Source organism: Brachyhypopomus gauderio, chromosome 10 (assembly GCF_052324685.1).
Source record: "Brachyhypopomus gauderio isolate BG-103 chromosome 10, BGAUD_0.2, whole genome shotgun sequence".
Taxonomy (NCBI): Eukaryota; Metazoa; Chordata; class Actinopteri; order Gymnotiformes; family Hypopomidae; genus Brachyhypopomus; species Brachyhypopomus gauderio.
Window position 1 is genome coordinate 15,029,026 of NC_135220.1, and position 25,202 is coordinate 15,054,227.

General features: G+C 45.7%; 1 protein-coding gene across 1 annotated transcript; it reads left to right on the forward strand.

The window, feature by feature from the left end:
* The first annotated feature begins 5,809 nt into the window (after positions 1 to 5,809).
* LOC143525655 (uncharacterized) lies at positions 5,810 to 24,648 on the forward strand. Its single transcript, XM_077019855.1, has 17 exons — positions 5,810 to 6,136; positions 13,960 to 14,124; positions 14,220 to 14,268; positions 14,589 to 14,738; positions 14,835 to 14,907; positions 15,206 to 15,400; positions 15,837 to 16,011; positions 16,187 to 18,625; positions 18,725 to 18,855; positions 19,228 to 19,351; positions 19,626 to 19,805; positions 20,023 to 20,152; positions 20,245 to 20,369; positions 20,490 to 20,675; positions 20,988 to 21,113; positions 23,993 to 24,106; positions 24,197 to 24,648. Exons 1-17 carry the CDS (start codon positions 5,987 to 5,989, stop codon positions 24,320 to 24,322), a joined length of 4,638 nt encoding a protein of 1,545 aa, XP_076875970.1. The 5' UTR covers positions 5,810 to 5,986; the 3' UTR covers positions 24,323 to 24,648.
* The last annotated feature ends 554 nt before the right edge of the window (positions 24,649 to 25,202 follow it).

Genomic DNA, 25,202 nt, shown 5'->3' on the forward strand with positions numbered 1-25,202 from the left:
AATATTCACAAAGTTTTTGCATGGACACTAGAAACTCAATTAATCTCAAACTTAACATTCTTTCTTTTGATACCATTTTACTTTATGCTGAAGACTTCAGAAAAGTTCAGATTTCTCTGATGCCATAAATGTAGTAAAAATACCACATTCACTACAGTAAGTGGAGTGGTTAAAAGCATTCTTTTTTTCTCTTTATGATTGAAATGAAAATTTGAAATGAAATGTGCCATATTTTGTCAATTGTGATTTTTACACCCCAATCGAAATTTGTCCTCCACTTTTAACCCATCTGTGCAGTCAGAACACACACACACACTAGTGATTACTAGGGGGCTGTGGATCACACGTGCCCAGAGCGGTGGGCAGCCCTAGCCCGGCGCCCGGGGAGCAGTTGGGGTTAGGTGCCTTGCTCAAGGGCACCTCAGTCATGGCCTGTCTGGGAATTGAACCCACGACCCTCCGGGCACAAGACCAGTTCCCTAACCGCCAGGCCATGACTGCCCATGAATTGAATTAATTAAGAATCATTAAGTAGATTAAAAAACTTGAAAAATGCAAGAATCATCTCACACCAGATTTCTCTAATCTAATCTCATTATATGGCTTTGCTCCTGTGTTTTATGTATGTGCTGTATGTGTATATGCATATGTGTATTATTGTTATTATTATTTGTCTACTGTCAACGTGTCATTATTTTGCCAGCACAAGTTCATTTAAAATTATATTGATTCTACAGAGCCTATGCTGACTTACTTTGCAAAAAGTTTGGTCATTCTCCTGTAGAGAGAATGTTTGTTTGTTCAGCACAGAAAGCTAGTGTTTCCTGTATGTAGTTAACGTATGTGTAGCCGCTTTACGTGAATGTCACCTTCTCACAGGTACACTGCTTAATTGCCAGACATGTACGAGGCTGAAGTTGGTTCCTTATTCGCCAGTGTCTTATTCGCACTTTCCGTTCCACCTTAAAAAAATAAAGCGGTAGTTTCATTATGTCGCCGCGATAAAATGTATTGTACGTTTCTATGGCTGTATCTCCTGATTCTTACATCGTGTCAGAAATCTGACGAGCAGGTTTGATTGACCATATAAGTGACTGTATAAATCCAGAAGAAGAAGAGTTTTTACTGTAGAATATTTTTATAATCGTCCTGTGAAGTTGGCATGTCAGGCGATAGAATGTAATGTGCATATAGTGCAATTGTCTTAGTTTGTATGGCTGTATCTCCTGATTCTTACATTGTCTCAGGGATCTGACAATCAGGTTTGATTGACCACATAAGTGACTGTATAAATCTAGAAGAAGAAGGTTTTTTACTGTAGAATATTTTTTTAATTGACCTGTGAACTTGGCATGTCAGGCGATAGAATGTAATGTGCATATAGTGCAATGGTCTTAGTTTGTATGGCTATATCTCCTGATTTTTACATCGTCTCAGAGATCTGACAAGCAGGTTTAGTTGACCATATAAGTGACTGTATAAATCCAGAAGAAGAAGGTTTTTTACTGTAGAATATTTTTTTTATTGACCTGTGAAGTTGACATGTCAGGCGATAATGTACTGTGCATACAGTACATTTGTCTTAGTTTGTATGGCTGTATCTCCTGATTCTTACATCGTCTCAGAGATCTGACAAGCAGGTTTAGTTGACCATATAAGTGACTGTATAAATCCAGAAGAAGAAGGTTTTTTACTGTAGAATATTTTTTTAATTGACCTGTGAACTTGGCATGTCAGGCGATAGAATGTAATGTGCATATAGTGCAATGGTCTTAGTTTGTATGGCTGTATCTCCTGATTCTTACATTGTCTCAGAGATCTGACAATCAGGTTTGATTGACCACATAAGTGACTGTATAAATCTAGAAGAAGAAGGTTTTTTACTGTAGAATATTTTTTTATTGACCTGTGAAGTTGACGTCAGGAGATAATGTACTGTGCATACAGTGCATTGGTCTTAGTTTATATGGCAGTATCTCCTGATTCTTACATCGTCTCAGAGATCTGACAAGCAGATGTACTTGAGCACATAAGTGACTGTAAAAATCCAGAAGAAGAAGGTTTTTTACTGTAGAATATTTTTATATTCGTCCTGTGAAGTTGGCATGTCAGGCGATAGAATGTAATGTGCATATAGTACATTTGTCTTAGTTTGTATGGCAGTATTTCCTGATTCTTACATTGTCTCAAAGATCTGACAAGCAGGTTTAGTTGACCATGTAAGTGACTGTATGAATCCAGAAGAAGAAGAGTTTTTACTGTAGAAATTTTTTTTTATTGACCTGTGAACTTGGCATGTCAGGCGATTTAATGTACTATGCATACAGTGCATTGGTCTTAGTTTGTATGGCTGTATCTCCTGATTCTTACATCGTCTGAAAGATCTGACAAACAGATCTTATTGACCTGTGAACTTGGTATGTCAGGCCATATAATATGTTCAGTATATTTTACTTTTGTCTTATTTCATACGGTATTATCTCCTCATTATCACCTTTTTTAAACTCATTTTCTATGCCATTATTTGCTTATTGTCAAACTTTCAGGCAATTAATTAAACCAGTGTAACCCATTTGTATACTTGTGAGTACAGTAACATTTATCTTCACTTGCCCTTTTTAGGCACTTAAGTTCAAATGTATGTACTTTCTGTCTTGTCCTTTCTGTCCTTGCTCGGTAATCTTTAAAATATCACTCTAACATGAAACATAATTTAGCCTACTCCAATAGACTTTTCCTTTCAGCGCTTGTAAAGGAAATTGGGTATTGGAATGATTCATAATCAATAAAGGGTATTATTAATTATTATTTTCTCTAATTAAGTAATGATAATGTATGCTTGTGTAACTGAAACTGTTTGTTCTCAAAACACTTCTGTGAAACCAACCTGTTCAGTTAGGAACACGGATTGTGAATCAATTTCACCTGCTGTTGTGTAAATGGAATAGACAACAGGTAGAAATGAGAGGCAATTAGCAAGACCCGCCCTATAAAGGAGTGGTTCTGCAGGTGGGGACCACAGACCACTTCTCAGTACCTATGCTTTCTGGCTGATGTTTTGGTCACTTTTGAATGTTGGTGGTCCTTTCACACTCGTGGTAGCATGAGACGGACTCTACAACCCACACAAGTGGCTCAGGTAGTGCAGCTCATCTAGGATGGCACATCAATGCGAGCTGTGGCAAGAAGGTTTGCTGTGTCTGTCAGCGTAGTGTCCAGAGGCTGGAGGCACTACCAGGAGACAGGCCAGTACACCAGGAGACGTGGAGGAGGCCGTAGGAGGGCAACAACCCAGCAGCAGGACCGCTACCCCCGCCTTTGTGCAAGAAGGAAAAGGAGGAGCACTGCCAGAGCCCTGCAAAATGACCTCCAGCAGGCCACAAATGTGCATGTGTCTGCACAAACGGTTAGAAACCGACTCCATGAGGATGGTATGAGGGCCCGACGTCCACAGATGGGGGTTGTGCTCACAGTCCAACACCGTGCAGGACGCTTGGCATTTGCCAGAGAACACCAGGATTTGTAAATTTGCCACTGGCGCCTTGGGCTCTTCACAGATGAAAGCAGGTTCACACTGAGCACATGTGACAGACATGACAGAGTCTGGAGACGCCGTGGAGAGCGATCTGCTGCCTGCAACATCCTTCAGCATGACCACAGCCATACAAACTAAGACAAATGCACTGTATGCACAGTACATTATCGCCTAACACACAGGTCAATAAAAAAAATATTCTACAGTAAAAACTCCTCTTCTTCTTCTGGTTTTATATGGTCAATCAAACCTGATTGTCAGATCTCTGAGACGATGTAAGAATCAGGAGATACTGCCATACAAACTAAGACCATTGCACTATATGCACATTACATTCTATCGCCTGACATGCCAAGTTCACAGGTCAATAAAAAAAATATTCTACAGTAAAAAATCTTCTTCTTCTGGATTTCTACAGTCACTTATGTGGTCAATCAAACCTGATTGTCAGATCTCTGAGACGATGTAAGAATTAGGAGATACTGCCATACAAACTAAGACCATTGCACTATATGCACATTACATTCTATCGCCTGACATGCCAAGTTCACAGGTCAATAAAAAAAATATTCTACAGTAAAAAATCTTCTTCTTCTGGATTTCTACAGTCACTTATGTGGTCAAGTATATCTGCTTGTCAGATCTCTGAGACGATGTAAGAATCAGGAGATACTGCCATACAAACTAAGACCAATGCACTGTATGCACAGTACATTATCGCCAGACATGCCAACTTCACAGGACGATTAGAAAAATATTATACAATAAAAAACCTTCTTCTTCTGGATTTATACAGTCACTTATATGGTCAATCAAACCTGCTCGTCAGATCTCTGAGACGATGTAAGAATCAAGAGATACAGCCATACAAACTAAGACCAATGCACTGTATGCATAGTACATTTTCGCCTGACATGCCAACTTCACAGGACGATTATAAAAATATTCTACAGTAAAAACTCTTCTTCTTCTGGATTTATACAGTCACTTATATGGTCAATCAAACCTGCTCGTCAGATTTCTGACACGATGTAAGAATCAGGAGATACAGCCATAGAAACGTACAATACATTTTATCTCGGCGACATAATGAAACTACCGCTTTATTTTTTTAAGGTGGAACGGAAAGTGCGAATAAGACACTGGCGAATAAGGAACCAACTTCAGCCTCGTCAGACATGTTGTGTGTGAATTAAGTTTTCGTTTAATCAGTGCTTAACGTCATGCACAGAACATTTCAGGATGCATGGCTTGAAATGGCATTCGGTCTTTTGAATTTGCATTGAATTAACATTGTTTTTTGACAACATATTCAGGGGTAACAGTAGGTAAATGGTGCCAGGTGCAGTCCTTAAATTTGAGGAAGTTGGTCCTGGAAAGTCATTGAAAGGTCCTGGAATTTGATGTTAACCGAGGTGTGGGAACCCTGTATAGAGATCCACACAGACTTGCATACAACTTGCAGCTACATTGGGCTTTAAGACCCTGGGGGAAATAAACCTCAGAAACAACTCCACGCCAGGCTGCTGACACTCTGTCTGACCTTAGCAGAAGTGTGATTAAATTCCTGCTAATTGGTTGGTGCGTGTAGAGCAAGTTCTGAAGAACTAGGATTATTAGCGACATCTAGTGGCTCAATAGGTGAGTTACAATTAAAGTTCACGTCATGGGTTATTTTGCGTTCAAAAGTGACTGTGGGCAGTGTGAAGGGTAAAATGGAAACTCCTACAAAGTTCAGACAGCAGAAATGAATCAACAGCTATTGTCCTTAAATGGACCGAGACCAAAAATGCCTAAAAACTTTTGTGGCCATACTATAAAAATGGCCTATTTAAGATTTTTTTGTGGCCATACTTTTTTTTTACACAATCAGTGCATGGGAACTTAATTGACAACCTTTCCTATTGTCATAGAAATGTAGAGTTGTATTCTACCGAGAAATGCTTTGTTGACACCTGTTACTTCTCAGCATATGAGAGTGTGTGTTCTGAAACCAGTATTTTGGGACATGGGCAAATAGCACACAACCAACAATAAACAGCTTCACATGAAACTGTGTGTAGATGTCTGTACATTCTAAAGTGTAGATGTTTGTACACACTAACGTCTGAACGTGCCTGTGCAGGCCACCCTGCAGATGCAGGTGATGGAAGAGCCAGCATCTCAGAACCAGCGTCACGCGCTGCATCTCTGAAAGGGGCCCGTTGTGATGTGAAGGATGTGGTTTTTGCTGCAGCTTCCTGCCATGCTGTGAGGTGTGTGGAGGAGGCCGCCTCATCAGCAGACTGTTGTTTCTTCTCTCACTCAGTCTGTCTGTGTTTTGTGTCAGCACGCTCTCCCGTCCAACTGGCCCGAGCAACAGGAACCTCTATAGGGAAGACGGGCCGACCGGGAGCCAGGGCTGGCTGAGTCTGTGTCTGCGGGGTGATAGGGGGTGGAAGGGGTGAAGCGATGGCCACCCTCCTGATGCGCATATTTCGTCTGGGCACGGAGAAGAAGCGCGTTCGGCACTACGAGAACCTGCAGAGGGATGTGGATCCTCGTCACACCTGGGAGACGCTGGGAGAGATTGGAGATGGGGCTTTCGGAAAGGTGTACAAGGTAGGAACGCCAGGAACACTAAATACACAGACACTCTCTGGGCCTTTTTTAAATCAGGGGTGGGGAGGATCTGGGGTTGGGCCACAGCAGTTTACAGTGTACAGGTATTTAACCCCTCCCTGGAATTACCTACAACCTGCTATTGAAATGTATAACAACATCTTCATAAAATGGTCCATAATACTGATAGTCAATATAATTAGCAAAATTATTCATATAAAATAAACAAAGTGATAAGTATTCGCTCCTATTGCTATGAAAACAATTAGATTAGATTCTGGAGCACCCAACTGCTGATCAGAAAACACCTAATCACCTACACCAAATGACACCAGAAGACAGATTCACCAACAAGACCATGACTGTAAGCACCTCACCAGTGCTCCACAGGAGTGAAACAAATGCAAGAACATCCGAGAATTAGAGTGGCCAGGTCAAAGGTCAGGCCGCAGTGTCACTGAGAATCTGTGGCAAAAAGTGCTGTGACCAAGTGCAGATCTAGCGAGAGTGGGGAAGGTTCTTATAACAGCAGTAGCAGCACGTCTGGTGGTGATGATGATATCACCTTTCAGCCCAGAATTCTCACTACGCTCTGGGTTCAGTAAACCTGAACCGGCCCGAGTACCTGCCTTTGTGTTCCAACATGGACAGATAATTTCTGTTATTTGAATATTTTAAGACAATATTTTATATTTGCTCTTTGCAGTCAAGGAAATACCCTGGTTGTAATTATTCTGCAGTGATGATCACAGCTGACTGAATAGAAGCAGTGGTAATCTTTATTTTCACAAATGTGAAACCTATGTTTGGGTTTTATTTCTGGGTTTCCTAGGTGACACAGTGGCTATGCCGCGGTTTAGACGACGGCTTCCTGTTACGGATGTTTTGTCCTTCGTTAAGCGTCTTCAGTTTCTATGTGTGTGAGGATCCAGAGTTACATACCTGTGTTTTCATGTCCTGCACTGCAGATTGGACATGTAACTTTAGCCTCAGTGAATTAGTTAAAAAAAGCCCTTCAGAAGAATAAAGTTGGTGTTTTGGTAGAGCAGAGAGTACAGTAGAGTGAGTGGCACAGCAGTACTGTATCAGCAGCCCTAAACCAGCGTCTACCTCCTACACCATCACCTACACCCTACATAGGAGAACTGTATCAGCAGCCCTACACCCTACACCCTACACCATCACACACACCCTACACAGGAGTAATGTATCAGCAGCCCTAAACCAGCGTCTAACTCCTACACCATCACCTACACCCTACATAGGAGAACTGTATCAGCAGCCCTACACCCTACACCATCACTTACACCCTACACAGGACTAATGTATCAGCAGCCCTAAACCAGCGTCTACCTCCTACACCATCACCTACACCCTACACAGGAGTACAGTATCAGCAGACCTAAACCAGCACCTACCTCTTATACCATCACCTACACTCTACCCCATTACCTACACCCTACACCATCACCTACACTCTACACCATCACCTACACTCTACCCCATTACCTATACCCTACACTCTACACCATCACCTACACTCTAAACCAGCAGCGACACCATCACCTATATCCTACATCATCAACTACACCATCATCTACACTCTAAACCGTTATCTACAACCTACACCATCACATACACTCTAAACCAGCAGATACACCATCACCTACACACTACACCATCATCTACAGTCTTAACCAGCACCTACACCATCACCTACACTCTAAACTAGCACCTACACCATCACTTATATCTTACATCATCATCTACACTCTAAACTAGCACCTACACCATCACTTATATCCTACATCATCACCTACACTCTAAACTAGCACCTACACCATCACTTATATCCTACATCATCACCTACTGCTTACACCATCACCTACACTCTAAACCAGCCGCCTACACCATCACTTATATCCTACATCATCACCTACTCCCTACACCAGGGGTACTCAAATAGAAATGATGACGGGCCACATTTAATTTTTTCAATCACTGAAGGGGCCAGTTACGGGGGGCGAACATAAACTGTTGACGTGGGGTGTCCAACGCATTTGGGCATCTGGTACCTGTTTGTTGTTGCCATAAAGGCAATCCCCGGCATCGTATTGAGATTGCGGTGCGCAATTTCAAAATAAGAGCGGATAGCGCGATTGAAAAAAAAAGATTCCTAAAAAAAAAAAAAACACTTTTCAAAACAACTCACGGCCCTCGGGCCGCTATTTGAGTATGGGGGCCCTACACCTTCACCTACACTCTAAACCAGCCACCAACACCATCACCTATGCTCTAAACCAGACATGGGTATTGTACGGTCCGCGGGCCACATCCGGCCCCCTGACAATCTCTGACTGGCCCGCAAGTTACAAGTCAAAAGTAAATGTGGGACTATGACACCTATTACACTGTGATAAGTGCATGAAATAAAACTACACTGCTATATATACAGCCCAGTTACAGCTCAGTTACTGATCTATATATGTGGAGATATGATGATACAGCCCAGTTACTGATCTACAGTATATATGTGGAGAGTGGTGATACAGCCCAGTTAGTGATCTATATATGTGGAGAGTGGTGATACAGCCCAGTTACTGATCTATATAAGTGGAGCGTGGTGATACAGCCCAGTTCAAGGATTCAAGGAGACTTTATTGTCATTCACATCACATGTGGTACATGAGGTGGAACAAAATTTAGAACCCAAGGTCCCAGGTTTTACCCCAATAGCAGCAATATAATAAAAATTACTGATAAAAAGTTACTGATCTATATATGTGGAGAGTGGTGACACAGCCCAGTTACTGATCTATATATGTGAAGCTATGAATATACAGCCCAGTTACTGATCTATATATGTGGAGCTGTGGTGATACAGCCCAGTAAGTGATCTATATATGTGGAGCTGTGGTGATACAGCCCAGTTAGTGATCTATATATGTGGAGAGTGGTGATACAGCCCAGTTAGTGATCTATATATGTGGAGCTGTGGTGATACAGCCCAGTTACTGATCTATATATGTGGAGAGTGGTGACACAGCCCAGTTACTGATCTATATATATGTGAAGCTATGATTATACAGCCCAGTTACTGATCTATATATGCAGAGAGTGATGATACAGCCCAGTTACTGATCTATATATGTGGAGCTGTGGTGATACAGCCCAGTAACTGATCTATATATGTGGAGCTGTGGTGATACAGCCCAGTTACTGATCTCTATATGTGGAGAGTGGTGATACAGCCCAGTTACTGATCTATATATGTGGAGCTGTGGTGATACAGCCCAGTTAGTGATCTATATATGTGGAGCCGTGGTGATACAGCCCAGTTACTGATCTATATATGTGGAGAGTGGTGACACAGCCCAGTTACTGATCTATATATGTGAAGCTATGAATATACAGCCCAGTTACTGATCTATATATGTGGAGAGTGGTGATACAGCCCAGTTAGTGATCTATATATGTGGAGCTGTGGAGATACAGCCCAGTTACTGATCTATATATGTGGAGCTATGAATATACAGCCCAGTTACTGATCTATATATGTGGAGAGTGGTGATACAGCCCAGTTAGTGATCTAAATATGTGGAGCTGTGGTGATACAGCCCAGTTACTGATCTATATATGTGGAGAGTGGTGACACAGCCCAGTTACTGATCTATATATGTGAAGCTATGATTATACAGCCCAGTTACTGATCTATATATGCAGAGAGTGATGATACAGCCCAGTTACTGATCTATATATGTGGAGCTGTGGTGATACAGCCCAGTTACTGATCTATATATGTGGAGCTGTGGTGATACAACCCAGTTAGTGATCTATATATGTGGAGCTGTGGTGATACAGCCCAGTTACTGATCTATATATGTGGAGAGTGGTGACACAGCCCAGTTACTGATCTATATATGTGAAGCTATGATTATACAGCCCAGTTACTGATCTATATATGTGGAGCTGTGGTGATACAGCCCTGTTACTGATCTATATATGTGGAGCTGTGGTGATACAGCCCAGTTACTGATCTATATATGTGGAGCTGTGGTGATACAACCCAGTTAGTGATCTATATATGTGGAGCTGTGGTGATACAGCCCAGTTACTGATCTATATATGTGGAGAGTGGTGACACAGCCCAGTTACTGATCTATATATGTGAAGCTATGATTATACAGCCCAGTTACTGATCTATATATGCAGAGAGTGATGATACAGCCCAGTTACTGATCTATATATGTGGAGCTGTGGTGATACAGCCCAGTTACTGATCTATATATGTGGAGCTGTGGTGATACAGCCCAGTTACTGATCTCTATATGTGGAGAGTGGTGATACAGCCCAGTTACTGATCTATATATGTGGAGCTGTGGTGATACAGCCCAGTTAGTGATCTATATATGTGGAGCCGTGGTGATACAGCCCAGTTACTGATCTATATATGTGGAGCTGTGGTGATACAGCCCAGTAAGTGATCTATATATGTGAAGCTATGAATATACAGCCCAGTTACTGATCTATATATGTGGAGAGTGGTGATACAGCCCAGTTAGTGATCTATATATGTGGAGCTGTGGAGATACAGCCCAGTTACTGATCTATATATGTGGAGCTGTGGTGATACAGCCCAGTAAGTGATCTATATATGTGAAGCTATGAATATACAGCCCAGTTACTGATCTATATATGTGGAGAGTGGTGATACAGCCCAGTTAGTGATCTATATATGTGGAGCTGTGGAGATACAGCCCAGTTACTGATCTATATATGTGGAGCTGTGGTGATACAGCCCTGTTACTGATCTATATATGTGGAGCTGTGGTGATACAGCCCAGTTACTGATCTATATATGTGGAGCTGTGGTGATACAGCCAAGTTACTGATCTATATATGTGGAGCTGTGGTGATACAGCCCAGTTAGTGATCTATATATGTGGAGAGTGGTGATACAGCCCAGTTACTGATCTATATATGTGGAGCTTTGGTGATACAGCCCAGTTAGTGATCTATATATGTGGAGCTGTGGTGATACAGCCCAGTTAGTGATCTATATATGTGGAGCTGTAGTGATACAGCCCAGTTAGTGATCTATATATGTGGAGAGTGGTGATACAGCCCAGTTACTGATCTATATATGTGGAGCTGTGGTGATACAGCCCAGTTAGTGATCTATATATGTGGAGCTGTGGTGATACAGCCCAGTTAGTGATCTATATATGTGGAGAGTGGTGATACAGCCCAGTTACTGATCTATATATGTGGAGCTGTGGTGATACAGCCCAGTTAGTGATCTATATATGTGGAGTTGTGGTGATACAGCCCAGTTAGTGATCTATATATGTGGAGCCGTGGTGATACAGCCCCGTTACTGATCTATATATGTGGAGAGTGGTGACACAGCCCAGTTACTGATCTATATATGTGAAGCTATGAATATACAGCCCAGTTAGTGATCTATATATGTGGAGCTGTGGTGATACAACCCAGTTAGTGATCTATATATGTGGAGCTGTGGTGATACAGCCCAGTTACTGATCTATATATGTGGAGAGTGGTGACACAGCCCAGTTACTGATCTATATATGTGAAGCTATGATTATACAGCCCAGTTACTGATCTATATATGCAGAGAGTGATGATACAGCCCAGTTACTGATCTATATATGTGGAGCTGTGGTGATACAGCCCAGTTACTGATCTATATATGTGGAGCTGTGGTGATACAGCCCAGTTACTGATCTCTATATGTGGAGAGTGGTGATACAGCCCAGTTACTGATCTATATATGTGGAGCTGTGGTGATACAGCCCAGTTAGTGATCTATATATGTGGAGCCGTGGTGATACAGCCCAGTTACTGATCTATATATGTGGAGAGTGGTGACACAGCCCAGTTACTGATCTATATATGTGAAGCTATGAATATACAGCCCAGTTACTGATCTATATATGTGGAGAGTGGTGATACAGCCCAGTTAGTGATCTATATATGTGGAGCTGTGGAGATACAGCCCAGTTACTGATCTATATATGTGGAGCTGTGGTGATACAGCCCTGTTACTGATCTATATATGTGGAGCTGTGGTGATACAGCCCAGTTACTGATCTATATATGTGGAGCTGTGGTGATACAGCCCGGTTACTGATCTATATATGTGGAGCTGTGGTGATACAGCCCAGTTAGTGATCTATATATGTGGAGCTGTGGTGATACAGCCCAGTTACTGATCTATATATGTGGAGAGTGGTGATACAGCCCAGTTAGTGATCTATATATGTGGAGCTGTGGTGATACAGCTCAGTTAGTGATCTATATATGTGGAGCTGTGGTGATACAGCCTAGTTAGTGATCTATATATGTGGAGCTGTGGTGATACAGCCCAGTTACTGATCTATATATGTGGAGCTGTGGTGATACAGCCCAGTTACTGATCTATATATGTGGAGCTGTGGTGATACAGCCCAGTTAGTGATCTATATATGTGGAGCTGTAGTGATACAGCCCAGTTAGTGATCTATATATGTGGAGAGTGGTGATACAGCCCAGTTACTGATCTATATATGTGGAGCTGTGGTGATACAGCCCAGTTAGTGATCTATATATGTGGAGCTGTGGTGATACAGCCCAGTTAGTGATCAATATATGTGGAGAGTGGTGATACAGCCCAGTTAGTGATCTATATATGTGGAGCTGTGGTGATACAGCCCAGTTACTGATCTATATATGTGGAGCTGTGGTGATACAGCCCAGTTAGTGATCTATATATGTGGAGCTGTGGTGATACAGCCCAGTTAGTGATCTATAATTGTGGAGAGTGGTGATACAGCCCAGTTAGTGATCTATAAATGTGGAGCTGTGGTGATACAGCCCAGTTAGTGATCTATATATGTGGAGCTGTGGTGATACAGCCCAGTTACTGATCTATATATGTGGAGCTGTGGTGATACAGCCCAGTTACTGATCTATATATGTGGAGCTGTGGTGATACAGCCCAGTTACTGATCTATATATGTGGAGCTGTGGTGATACAGCCCAGTTACTGATCTATATATGCAGAGAGTGATGATACAGCCCAGTTACTGATCTATATATGTGGAGCTGTGGTGATACAGCCCAGTTAGTGATCTATATATGTGGAGCTGTGGTGATACAGCCCAGTTAGTGATCTATATATGTGGAGCTGTGGTGATACAGCCCAGTTAGTGATCTATATATGTGGAGCTGTGGTGATACAGCCCAGTTAGTGATCTATATATGTGGAGCTGTGGTGATACAGCCCAGTTAGTGATTTATATATGTGGAGCTGTGGTGATACAGCCCAGTTAGTGATCTATATATGTGGGGTAAAGAAAAGCTTTGAGATGACGGAGGAGCAGCAGCTATGTGGTCAATGTGATGCTAGTTTTTTTTTAAAGCAGAAAGCCACCCATTTAACACCCAGTGGTAAATATTTAACATTGTGTTAAAGACTTAACTGCATCTATATGAAATATAATTAGATTATAGTTTAGTATAATTGAATGTCCTCTTAAGGGGAAGCTGTCAATGGTCCAGACACAAGTGTTCCATCCAACAACAGTCACATAAACACATAACATCCAAATACGGAAGACACGATTTACCATTGAATGCCTCAATATATCAGAACAGCCACAGACTGTCATGTTACAACAGTCACTGACTGGCATGTAACTGGGTTATGCTTGTTTCTGTGGCATCAGGACTGTAGAGTGACATGACAACAATATAAGGCTGTTTCTTTTAGAAACGAATAATGCTCTATACAGTTATGTGTGTGTGTGTGTGTCTATCAGGCTCAGAACAGTGTTACTGGACTGTATGCAGCAGCTAAAGTGATTGAGGTTCGCAGTGAGGAACAGCTGGAGGACTACATCACTGAGATCGATATCCTAGCAGGGTGTCGCCATGCCAACATTATATCCCTGCTAGACGCTGTCTTGTTTGAAGGCTGGTTGTGGGTAAGAATGAGCAATACTGATGGGTGATCAATACTGATCTGTCTGTCTGTCTCTCATTATAAATCAATAATATAACATTTGTCTTTGGTCTATAGATACTCATTGAGTTTTGTCCTGGAGGAGCCCTGGATGACATTATGTTAGGTGGGTGTGAAGAGCTGGTACACACACACACACACACACACACACACACACACACACACACACACACACACACACACACACACACACACACACACACACACACACACACACACACACACACACAAAGGGGCGAACAGTTCCAAAACATCTGGTATTATTTGAACTATTATTTCAATTATTGTAACCATTGATTATGATCATTTTGTTTTGGCATTAGAGTTTTCTTGTGTGTCTTAGGCACACAAATAATCTGATAGGATTGTATTGTTTGATTTGCGTTTGTGTGTGCATCTATGTGCTGGTGTGTGTGTGTGCTGCAGAACTGGAGCGTGGTCTGTCAGAGCAGCAGATCAGTGAGGTGTGTTGTCAAAGCCTGCAGGCTCTGTCCTACCTACACCAGCACCACATCATACACCGAGATCTGAAAGCCGGCAACATCCTGCTCACCATGGAGGGCAACATCAAACTAGGTACGCAAACACCACACTGCCCCTATATCTCTGACCTCTCAGTGACAGAGCTCATTCACTCACTCACTCACTCACGCTTGTTCTGCTGGGTGGCAGCTGACTTCGGGGTGTCTGCGAAGAATGAGAACACCCTCCAGAGACGAGCCACCTTCATCGGGACCCCATACTGGTGAGTGACATCTCCTTTCAGCTCCGCCATAATCTAGATGAGCATCTGCAGTGTGAGTTTCTAGCCACTGTTTACTCTGCATTAAGCATTTACCAAAATATCACCCTAAATATTATTATTATTATGTAAATTTGATATTAAAGTGAAATAAAGTAGGGTGAAATTCACTCTGCTCACCACAGCCACTCCAGTTCAAATAGACATACATGTAATTTTCAAAAATAACCAAAAATAACCTCATTAATAATCCTCTGTTTAGTAACTGTGCATAAAAATGTCTGTCCTGTGCTGTCTGAAGGATGGCACCAGAGGTGATCATGTGCGAGACGTCGAAGGACAACCCATACACATGTAAGGCAGACATCTGGTCTCTGGGCATCACCCTCATCGAGGCGGCAGAGATGGAGCCCCCCCACCACTCCCTCAACCCAATGAGAGTCCTGCTGAAGATCACCAAGTCGCCCCCGCCCAGCCTGGCCAACCCGCGCCTCTGGTGGGCTGCTGCGATCTCCTCTTCCTCTTCTCCCTCCTCTTCTTTACTGCAAAGTTGTTGTTTTTGTGCTGCAAAGTTGCAGCGTTCATGTCCTTCCTGCGGTGGGACAGACAGCAGACAGATAGAGATGTTAGCATCTAGCGCACAGATAGAGATATTAGCATCTAGCGCACAGATAGAGATGTTAGCATCTAGCACACAGATAGAGATGTTAGCATCTAGCACACACTCAAACTGTGCTGTCCTGTATGCCACAAGAGGGTAAATGTCCAACACACACTCTGAACTGTGCTGTCCTGTATACCACTAGAGGGTAAATGTCCAACACACACTCTGCTCTGTGCTGTCCTTATGCCGCTACAGGGTGAATGTCCAACACACACTCTGAACTGTCCTGTATGCCACTAGAGAATTAGCTTCTGCTTGGTGCTGGCAGGTCGTCGCATTTCCAGGACTTCCTGCGGAGGGCGCTACAGAAGAACCCAGAGTCTCGCTGGGGAGCGCAACAGCTGTCGGCCCACCCGTTCTCGTATGCCGGCCGCGATGGGCGAGCCCTCAAGGAGCTCATCGCTGAGGCTAAAGCAGAGGTCACCGAGATCATAGAAGCTGAGGTACAAATGAAAAGTACAGAAGCATAGTTGTTTGAAATGTTTTATTATATTTGATCAAGCTTTCATTTCCAATCTCTTTACAGATTTTTTTAAATGTAACTAACTTAATAAGTTGCAATTTTGTCTAAATTGTAATACCGGGGCGTGACTCACCAAGTGTTTCTCCTTCACACAGTCGCTGTCCGACCTGCAGAATGGTGTGGATGAGACGCCACCTGCCGACACAGAGACAGCAGCTGCACAGGCTGCGCAGCCTCCAGGGGGGGAGGAGCCAGAGGAACCCCAGCCAGCCCCGCCCCCTGGACCGCAGCCTCCTACCGAGCCAGAGCCCCGCCCTGTCCTGCGGGTGTCCCGCCGGAGGTCCTGCGCCCCAGACAAGGCACAGAAGATAGCCAGACGCCTGTCCATGCCAGGAAACCTGCTGTCCTTCCTGAGCAGCGGGTCTCGCCGCTGCAGGTCTGGGTTCTGGGGCGAAGGGGTGAAAGGTAAGGAGAGCAAGGAACAGCAGGACAACACGGCAGGTCAGCGTGAAGCACAGTTAGATACGAGCCTGCAGGACAGGGGTCAGGGAGAGGAGTCTGGGGAACAGGCAGCTGCATCTACACACAGCAAAAACAACACTGACAGCCAAGGAGAGGAGATGGAGACACAGATGAGACGAGACGAGACAAAACTGCTGACTGACATCAAGGATAAGGAAGATGACGCTACCTTTTCTAAATCTCAAGAGTCACAGCAACAGGGAGTTTTCTCTGAGCAGGAGACACTAGTTTTTACCAAAGAGGACACAGTGTGCCTGGAGTTAGAGTTACATGGAGGATCCCAAGTTGTGCTTCAGCACAGGGAGGACACGAGGCACTCTACTGATGAGCCTACATTCTGGAAATGTCTTCCAGGGCCTGGGACAAGCAGTGGGGGTGAGGAGTGCAGGGTAGTGGACCTCCTGATGGAGGCGCTGGGTTTGGAGACATTGCAGACCAGTGAGGCAGCAGAGAGACACTCACACGATTACCTGGATCTGGCAGGACACAGGCACCCAACTAGGTCACCTCCCACTGTGACGTTAATCAAACACATAAATGTGCAGCTCCCTGCTTCTGGCGGGGATGGCCCTGTTGAAGGGGAGGAGCCTGCAGAGAGAACAGAGTCTGCTGATGGGGAGGGGCCTATTGATGGGGAGGAGCCTGCTGAGAGAACAGGGTCTGCTGATGGGGAGGGGCCTATTGATGGGGGGGAGCCTGCAGAGAGAACAGGGTCTGCTGATGGGGAAGGGCCTATTGATGGGGAGGAGCCTGTGGAGAGAACAGGGTCTGCAGATGGGGAGGAGCCTAGCACTGACCAGAGGCAGCATACAAGTGAGAACGTGGGAGCGGATGAAGAGAGCTGGAGCTTTAATGCTCCTGGAGAGATTATGGAAGCAAAGGCGCATATGGACAGTGTGGAGCTCTGTGGACAGGTGACAAGACGAGAGGATGACGAGGACCAAATTAGTAAACCCAGAGAAGATGCGGAGGACAGGGTTAACACAGACACGGTTGAAGATAATGATAGTGTGGAACAGGAGAACCTCATAAATCTTGAAGGCCAAACTGAAACTGGTGTATTCCAGAATAACATTGATGAAAAAACTCTAGAATGTCAGGAGGAGTGTCTAGAGGTTCCTCTGGAACCTGAGGAGCTGGGTGAGGAGTTATGGAGAACAACTGGAGGGGAGGAGGTGGTGGCTCAAGGTGAAGAGGCCGGTAGAGAGGAGAATGAAGGTGAAGGGAATAAGGAAGAAGATAAGGAAAGAGAGACTGTGGAGACAGGTGGAGATCAGGACACAGTGACTGTGGAGACAGGTGGAGATCAGGACAGAGTGGTTGTGGAGGCAGGTGGAGATAAGGAGGAAGTGACTGTGGAGTTAGGTGGAGATAAGGACGAAGGGACTGTGGAGACAGGTGGAGATAAGGAGGAGGTGACTGTCGAGTCAGGTGGAGACAAGGAGGGAGTGACTGTTGAGACAGGTGGAGATAAGGAGGAAGTGACTGTGGAGTCAGGTGGAGATAAGGATGGAGGGACTGTTGAGACAGGTGGAGATAAGGAGGAGGTGACTATGGAGTCAGGTGGAGACAAGGAGGGAGTGACTGTTGAGACAGGTGGAGATAAGGACAGAGTGATTGTGGAGACAGGTGGAGATCAGGACAGAGTGACTGTGAAGTCAGGTGAAAATAAGAACGGAGGGACTGTGGAGACAGGTGGAGACAGTCCGACGAAGAGTGAAACTCAGAAAGCAACAGGGAGAGAACACAATGGCTGCCAGCTTCCGAGCGACAGAGCTGCACCCTGCGAGACCAGGCAGGACACGGACGAGACAAGACGCCACGCTGCACGTGTCAGACCCGCCAAAGCCGCCAAACAGGTGAGCTTCGCCATCACCGTGGACACCTGTGAACAAGAGGGGACGAGCAGGACACCGCACACCACAGGCAGCTCCGCAGACACTATGGCAGGAGCAGTGCACAGGGTCACAGGGTCGAACGGGACACTACAGCAGGACCATCCCGAGCCGCCCCTCTCCCCGAGCAGTGAGAGCGGCTGGGCTAAGCAGCCACCTCTGTCTCCTACCGATGGGGTGAGTCAATGGGGAAGAAACGCAACCAATGAGGTCCCAGGCTGAACGAGGAGCTTGCAGAACTTACTGTTACACTTTGTCCTTTTGGTGGAGCTGCAGGCCTGTCCCATGAACCGACGCACGGTGAAGAAGACCAGGACATTTTTGGTGGATGGACGGGAGGTGAGCATCACCACATCAAAGGTGATCAGCGAACGTGACACCAAAGAGGAGCAGATGCGCTCCGTCAGGTAACGACTTAACGTGCCACTCAATGCGCAGACAGGCTCATGGGATGATGTGAATGAAGTGTGTCTAAACCTGCATGTGTGTATGCATGTATGTGTATATATGTGTGTGTATGTGTGCATGTGTATATATATATATATATGTGTGCGTGCGTGTGTGTGCGCACGTGTGTGTGCGTGTGTGTATGTGCATGTGCGTATGTATGTGTGTACGTGTGTGTGTATATAAATATATATATATGTGTGTGTGTGTGTGTGTGTGTGTGTGTGTGTGTGTGTGTGTGTATGTATGTATGTGTGTTGTGTGTGTGTGTGTGTGTGTGCGTGTGTGTCTTGTGTGTGTGCGTGCGTGCGTGTGTGTGTGTGTGTGTGCAGGCGACAGGAGCTCCACGCCCTGAAGCTGCTCCAGCGTGAGGAGCAGCGTGAGTACGCCCAGCTGGAGCAGCGTCTGCAGCAGCAGAGAGAGCAGATGTTCCGCCACATCGAACAGGAAATGAGCGTGAGCGCCTCCGTCTTCATCTCACGCACACCACAACCACACCTCAATCTCATAACACCCACCATTATCTCTCCTACACCTTCAGACACCAACCAAAACCACACCTACTCTCCAGACACTGACCACACACACACACCAGCCTCCGACACAAACCTACACCAAAACAACAGAGAATCTCAGAGTCAGAGGAGATTATATGAAACGTGTCACAGGAGGCCGAGGATCAGGAGATGATACGAAATGTCTTTGCAGTAGCATGTGTCGCCCCCTGCAGAGTAAGAAGCAGTACTACGACGGGGAGCTGGAGCGGCTGGGGAGGCAGTTTCAGCAGCAAAGCACGAAGATGGAAGCGGAGCACACCACCCGCCTGCGGGAGGAGGCACGTCGTCTCAAAGCCCAGCAGGAGAAGGAGCTCAGTCGCAAGGGCAACGCCCTCAAAGCTGACCCTAAAGAGGCAAGTCACTGACCTCAGAACAGCCGCACTGACGCGCACATTTAGAGGTTAGAGGATGACGGGTGGGGTGATGATTCGATTGGCTGCTATAGATATTTATGATGTCATTTTGTTACTTGCTCATTAATGAAAAAAAGCCTTTAAAAATCCACAACCTCTTATTTATCTTCCCTCCTGCACGTGGAGCTGAGTGTGTGTGTGTGTGTGTGTGTTTCAGGAGCAAATCTTCCTGCAGAGGCAGCAGCAGGAGCTGAACGATGCCTTGCAGAAGGCCGTGCAAGAGCACAAGAGGAAAGCCTCGTCCATGGAGTGGGAGTTCTCCGTCAAATCCCAGCAGCTGAAGAGAGGTAAAGCCGTGGGCCCGGCCTCCGCCCCGCCCCTGCGCACACTCTGAGCGGGAGCACTCATAAGCTGAGGGCATTTTCCACTTTTTCTGCAGCTCGTGAGTCTGTGATATGGGAGCTGGAACAGCGCCACCTGCAGGAGAAGTACCATTTGTTCAAACAGCAGGTGAAGGAGCAGTACTCTCTGCAGCGGCAACAGCTCAGCAAAAGACACAACAAGGTGACTGCACCACGACTGCACCACTCCCGTCTCACATCTGTCTCGCTCCTGTCTCACTCCCGACACACTCCCGTCTCTCTCTCGTCACACTCACGTCCTGATCTCTCCGCTCTCTTGCAGGACATGGAGCGTGCTGCACGTTTCCAGCAGGCCCTGCTGGAGGAGCAGAGATCACTGCAGGTGCAGGAGAGAGGTCACCTGCAGAGGGCGCAGCGCACCGAGGCAAAGACTCGCCTGGGCCAGTTGAGACAGGAGCTGAAGGGGCGGGGCCTGGGCGGCCCAGAGCAGAGACAGCGGCTTACGCAGGTACGCCAGCACCAACGAAGAACACTTAACACATTACATATGGCGTTTAACACATTGAGCCCATGAATCATTTCTGTGGGGCATTATGGATTAGGTTATGATTCATTAGGCTCTTATTCAGAACTACTTAGTAACCAGTAACTACTTACTAAGAGGGAAATTGATAAGGATAATAGAAGGAACTGCCACCTAGTGGTGGAAATGAGATATGCACTGTGGACTGGAGACGGCTAACATTCTGTTACATACAGCATGCCCTCTCTGTCTCTCTGGTGTCCATCATTTGTGGGATCTGTCTTTGTGTGGGGTAAGTTTCTGTCTGAGATGGAAGCACAGCAGAAACAGGAGAGGAACAACCTCCAGGAGAACCAGGAGGTCCAGTTAAAGGAGGTTCAGGAGCAGTGTGACGCCAACATCACTGAGCTCCAGCAGCTGCAGGTACACGGCCGCACCATCCTGCCGCAGCTTCCAGAACGAGTGCTGTGTTCTAGGGGTGTATTCAACTAAGGATTTTCATAGTCAAATCTGATTCGTCAGCTTTTCTCTTTAGTCGACTAATAGTCGAATCGGGTTTATTATTATTTTTTTAGAGCACCTTAAATGGGATCCCGTTCTCATTCAGGACTTTTTTACTCTTCAAAGTAAATACCTAAAACACTCAGATAAATGAATAAACACGTTACGTTGGCTTTATTCAGCTTTTATTTATTTACTTATTTGTTTTTTTTTTATGTTATGTTACGGTGGGACGAGGAAAGCACAACGAGTAGGCATAGTGACAGAGAACGCTTCTTTAATGATGAAAGTGATAGTGCTGCACGAATAGCGCGAGCACTTGTACATGTAACACTCACACTGACACAAGCTTTAGACAAAGACGAGCACAAGACACTGCGCGAACGCACATTATATAGGTGATTAACACAAACCCTCGTGATCTCGAGACAAGGCACAGGTGCGACTACGAACACGCTCACAAACTACCCACACCCACGGAACTACAAATATGGACATAACGACACGCAGACAACGTAGCGGCACGCCCACAGGGAAGGGTCCGGAGCTGTGACCGTGACAGAACCCTCCACCAGGGGCTCGCTACTCCCGGAGCATCCCGCGTAGCTGGAAAGCCCCGAACCAACACCAACGGGCAGGTCCGGAGCCGCCGGGTTCACGAGTCTCCGAGAGCCGTCTCCCCCGATAGTGGGAACCGCCGCGAACAGCTCTAAAACACCCTCCCTGGGAAGACAGGGGAAAATACATTAAACACGGGCACGTGGACGATCACACATAGAGGAACATTGAACACAAGGGGCACAAACGGGAAAAGGAGGTTAGGGAGACACAACGGGACTGACAGACATACAGGCACGGGCAACCAGGAGATCGCTCTCCCCAAGTGCAGGAGTGCGGCCAGATGCGCAAACCCTCCCAGGACTGCAGGCGGAACCGGAGGCGGGGTCGCTCCGTTCTGCGGGCCCGGTCCCTCTGCGCGCGCAGCGCTGCTTGGCGCTGCTTGGCGCTGCTTGGCGCTCCAGGCGGCCGTGCGCCCGCTGGCTTCGCTTTGGGCGCGTCTGGCTTCTTCCTGGGCGCTGGCGGAGGGTCTGCCTGACGCCGCTCACTGGCCAGGATACCAGGCGCCTCGGGGGGCACCCCGAAACACAACCTCGGGCTACGCGTTTCCTGCGCTCTCCGGAGCAGCACCTCCTCACCCCCTGACATCTCTATCTCCTCCTCTGAGACTCCTGAGCTCTGGGACATCGCCTCTTCTGAGGGGATGTAGGGCGAGCAGTCCATCCTGCTTGCCCCAGAGCTAGAACGCACCTCTTCCTCCGGTCGCTCCCTCTTCTCGGAACATACGGTCTCCTCGGACTGCACAGAGGGGGGAGAGCTAGCCGCTTGCTCGCCCTCGCTGTAGGACTGGGCGCTGGCTTCTCTCTCCGTCTTCTCCTCTGAGTCTTCGGAAGGGGAAGGACTCTCCTCCTCTTCGGACTCCCCACTCCCAAACTCGACCTGGGGGGGGGGGGGGGGGGGTGAATGCCCATGCAGCTGTGCTCACGAAAAACGGGCCTTCCTCCTCCAGGTCTGCCGGGGGGAAGGTCCCCTCCACTATCAACGCTCCTCGGGCAAGTGCAGGGACGGACGAAGGGCGGCGTTTGCCCTTCTTCTTCCCCTTCTTCTTCCGAGGAGCGTATCCCGGCATCTTGTCGGCTCATCTTTATGTTACGGTGGGACGAGGAAGGCACAACGAGTAGGCACAATGACAGAGAACGCTTCTTTAATGACGAAAGTGAAAGTGCTGCACGAATAGCGCGAGCACTTGTACATGTAACACTCACACTGACACAAGCTTTAGACAAAGACGAGCACAAGACACTGCGCGAACGCACATTATATAGGTGATTAACACAAACCCTCGTGATCTCGAGACAAGGCACAGGTGCGACTACGAACACGCTCACAAACTACCCACACCCACGGAACTACAAATATGGACATAACGACACGCAGACAACGTAGCGGCACGCCCACAGGGAAGGGTCTGGAGCTGTGACCGTGACACGTTAGAGAACGTTAACCGTCAGTGCGCATTGCGCATATCGAACTGTCAGACAGGCACTGTGCAAAATGTCAAAAATATTTTAAATAAAATATGCCTGCCTGAAAATATTAAAAAATTGCCACACAACAGCAAAAAAGAAATACAAGGAAAGGTTGAAGTAACAGGGTTTAAAAGCAAACAACAACAAAAAATGTTTATAGGCCTACTTGCTGAGACGACTGAAACGACAAACGTTTTTTTTCGCCTTACGAAAAATGTTATGCCATGTTGGTTGTTGTAGTGCAAAATGAAAGACGTTGATGACATAACTTGCACTTTACTTTGTTTGATTCATCTTTATGTTTTTCAAAATACTTTTGAAGTTTTTTAGTAGCCATTAAAATCCCGGCAGATGCTACGCGTATTCTGTAGCGTGTTCAGCTCCGCTCGTTTGGATTGTGCAACTGCAGGGTGTGATTTATTAATGTGTAGTAAGGAAGATGCCTATTGTTAATGCGCAAACATCATTTAAAAATATTTATTAACAGAAATTAGGACGATTTTATTTGACAAAAGGCTATATATAATGAAAACAAAGACATTTCATGTAACAACTAATGCTTAGCAGCATCCTTGGGCACCCCCATGCAGTTAGAATGGTACATTCGACTATGACGTTCATAGTCGACTAGGGGGTATAGTCGACTATAGTCGAATCAGCGACTATTGCAGGTCACCCCTACTGTGTTCACCTTTGGCGCGTTACACGTTTCAGAATGAGAAGCTCCAGGTCCTGGTGGAGATGGAGAAGAAGAAGATCAAAGGCCTGGAAGACGAACACACCCTGGAACTGAATGAATGGAGAGATAAACTAGCCTGCAGGAAAGAGGTACAGAGACTCAGAGGGAAACAGGGACAGTGGAGAGAGTGAGAACATATTGTAAAAGTCTGTTCCTGTATGATCTGTGTGTGTAAACAGGCGTTAGAAGAAGACCTGGCTCGTAAAAGACTCGAGTATGAAGGCGCAAGGAGGCGGAGCACCGATGCTGAAAGCCGACTCGGAAGCCGCCGCCCAAGATTCTTCCCAAGCCTCAGTTTCTCCTGAACTCCGCCCCTCAGTTTCTCTTGAACTCCGCCCCTCAGTTTCTCCTGATCCCTTACTGCCTAATGTCATGATGACATTTTGAACTCATAAAATGGGTTTATCATTGTAATGTAATGTGTTAAAAAAAAATTTTTTACAGTGCTTTTAATGTATACCATAAAGAGCTATTTTTTATATGTGCTTTTGAAAGACATCCTTAGTTTCACATGGTGTAAGACAGTGTTTCACTTTTTAATAAGGACGTCTTGGCCTCATTTACTGCTGTGTAGCATGTATTTTACGCTTTTTATATTATAAATAAACAAACCGAGAATAATTTAAGTGTTGCCAGTGCTAAAGTTGTGTTCTTGTTTACATTCACAAACATGGTGTTCTCAAACAGGAAGTACTTAAGCCACCTGGATGGGGCCCGGGGTGAAAATTAAAATGCTAGATGCTGATTGGTGGCACTTAAGCCATGTGACTGAGGTGAGGTGAGGTAGAGGTCTGCGCGGGACTGCTTTTTTAATCCTGCTCCCGCCCGCTCCCGCTTGTTTTAGACCCGCTCCCGCCAAAAAATTGCTTGTTTTAATCCCGCTCCCGCCCGCACCTGCTTGTTTTAATCCCGCTCCCGCCCGCACCGGCCAAAAAATCGCTTGTTTTAATCCCGCAACCGCCCACCACATACACATTTCTGTCGCCCCCGCCCGCAATCCTAATATGAATTGAATTAATTAGATTTAGTACTTGAAATTTTCTTATGTATTTATTAAAACAGCAATATAGCGATTGATCGCGCTGTCCCATTTCTTACCACAGTCCAAACACATCCCGTTAGGTGACGTACACCAACACTTTCTGACATGTATCACAACAAGCCGATTTCCATCTCCATTAATTA

Bases quoted from the DNA above. Each gene is read 5' to 3' on its own strand.
- LOC143525655 (XM_077019855.1), top strand. From the start codon at position 5,987: ATGGCCACCCTCCTGATGCGCATATTTCGTCTGGGCACGGAGAAGAAG. The intron at 21,114-23,992 runs GTACACGGCCGC...TACACGTTTCAG, and splicing joins CTGAGCTCCAGCAGCTGCAG to AATGAGAAGCTCCAGGTCCT. The intron at 24,107-24,196 runs GTACAGAGACTC...GTGTGTAAACAG, and splicing joins AACTAGCCTGCAGGAAAGAG to GCGTTAGAAGAAGACCTGGC.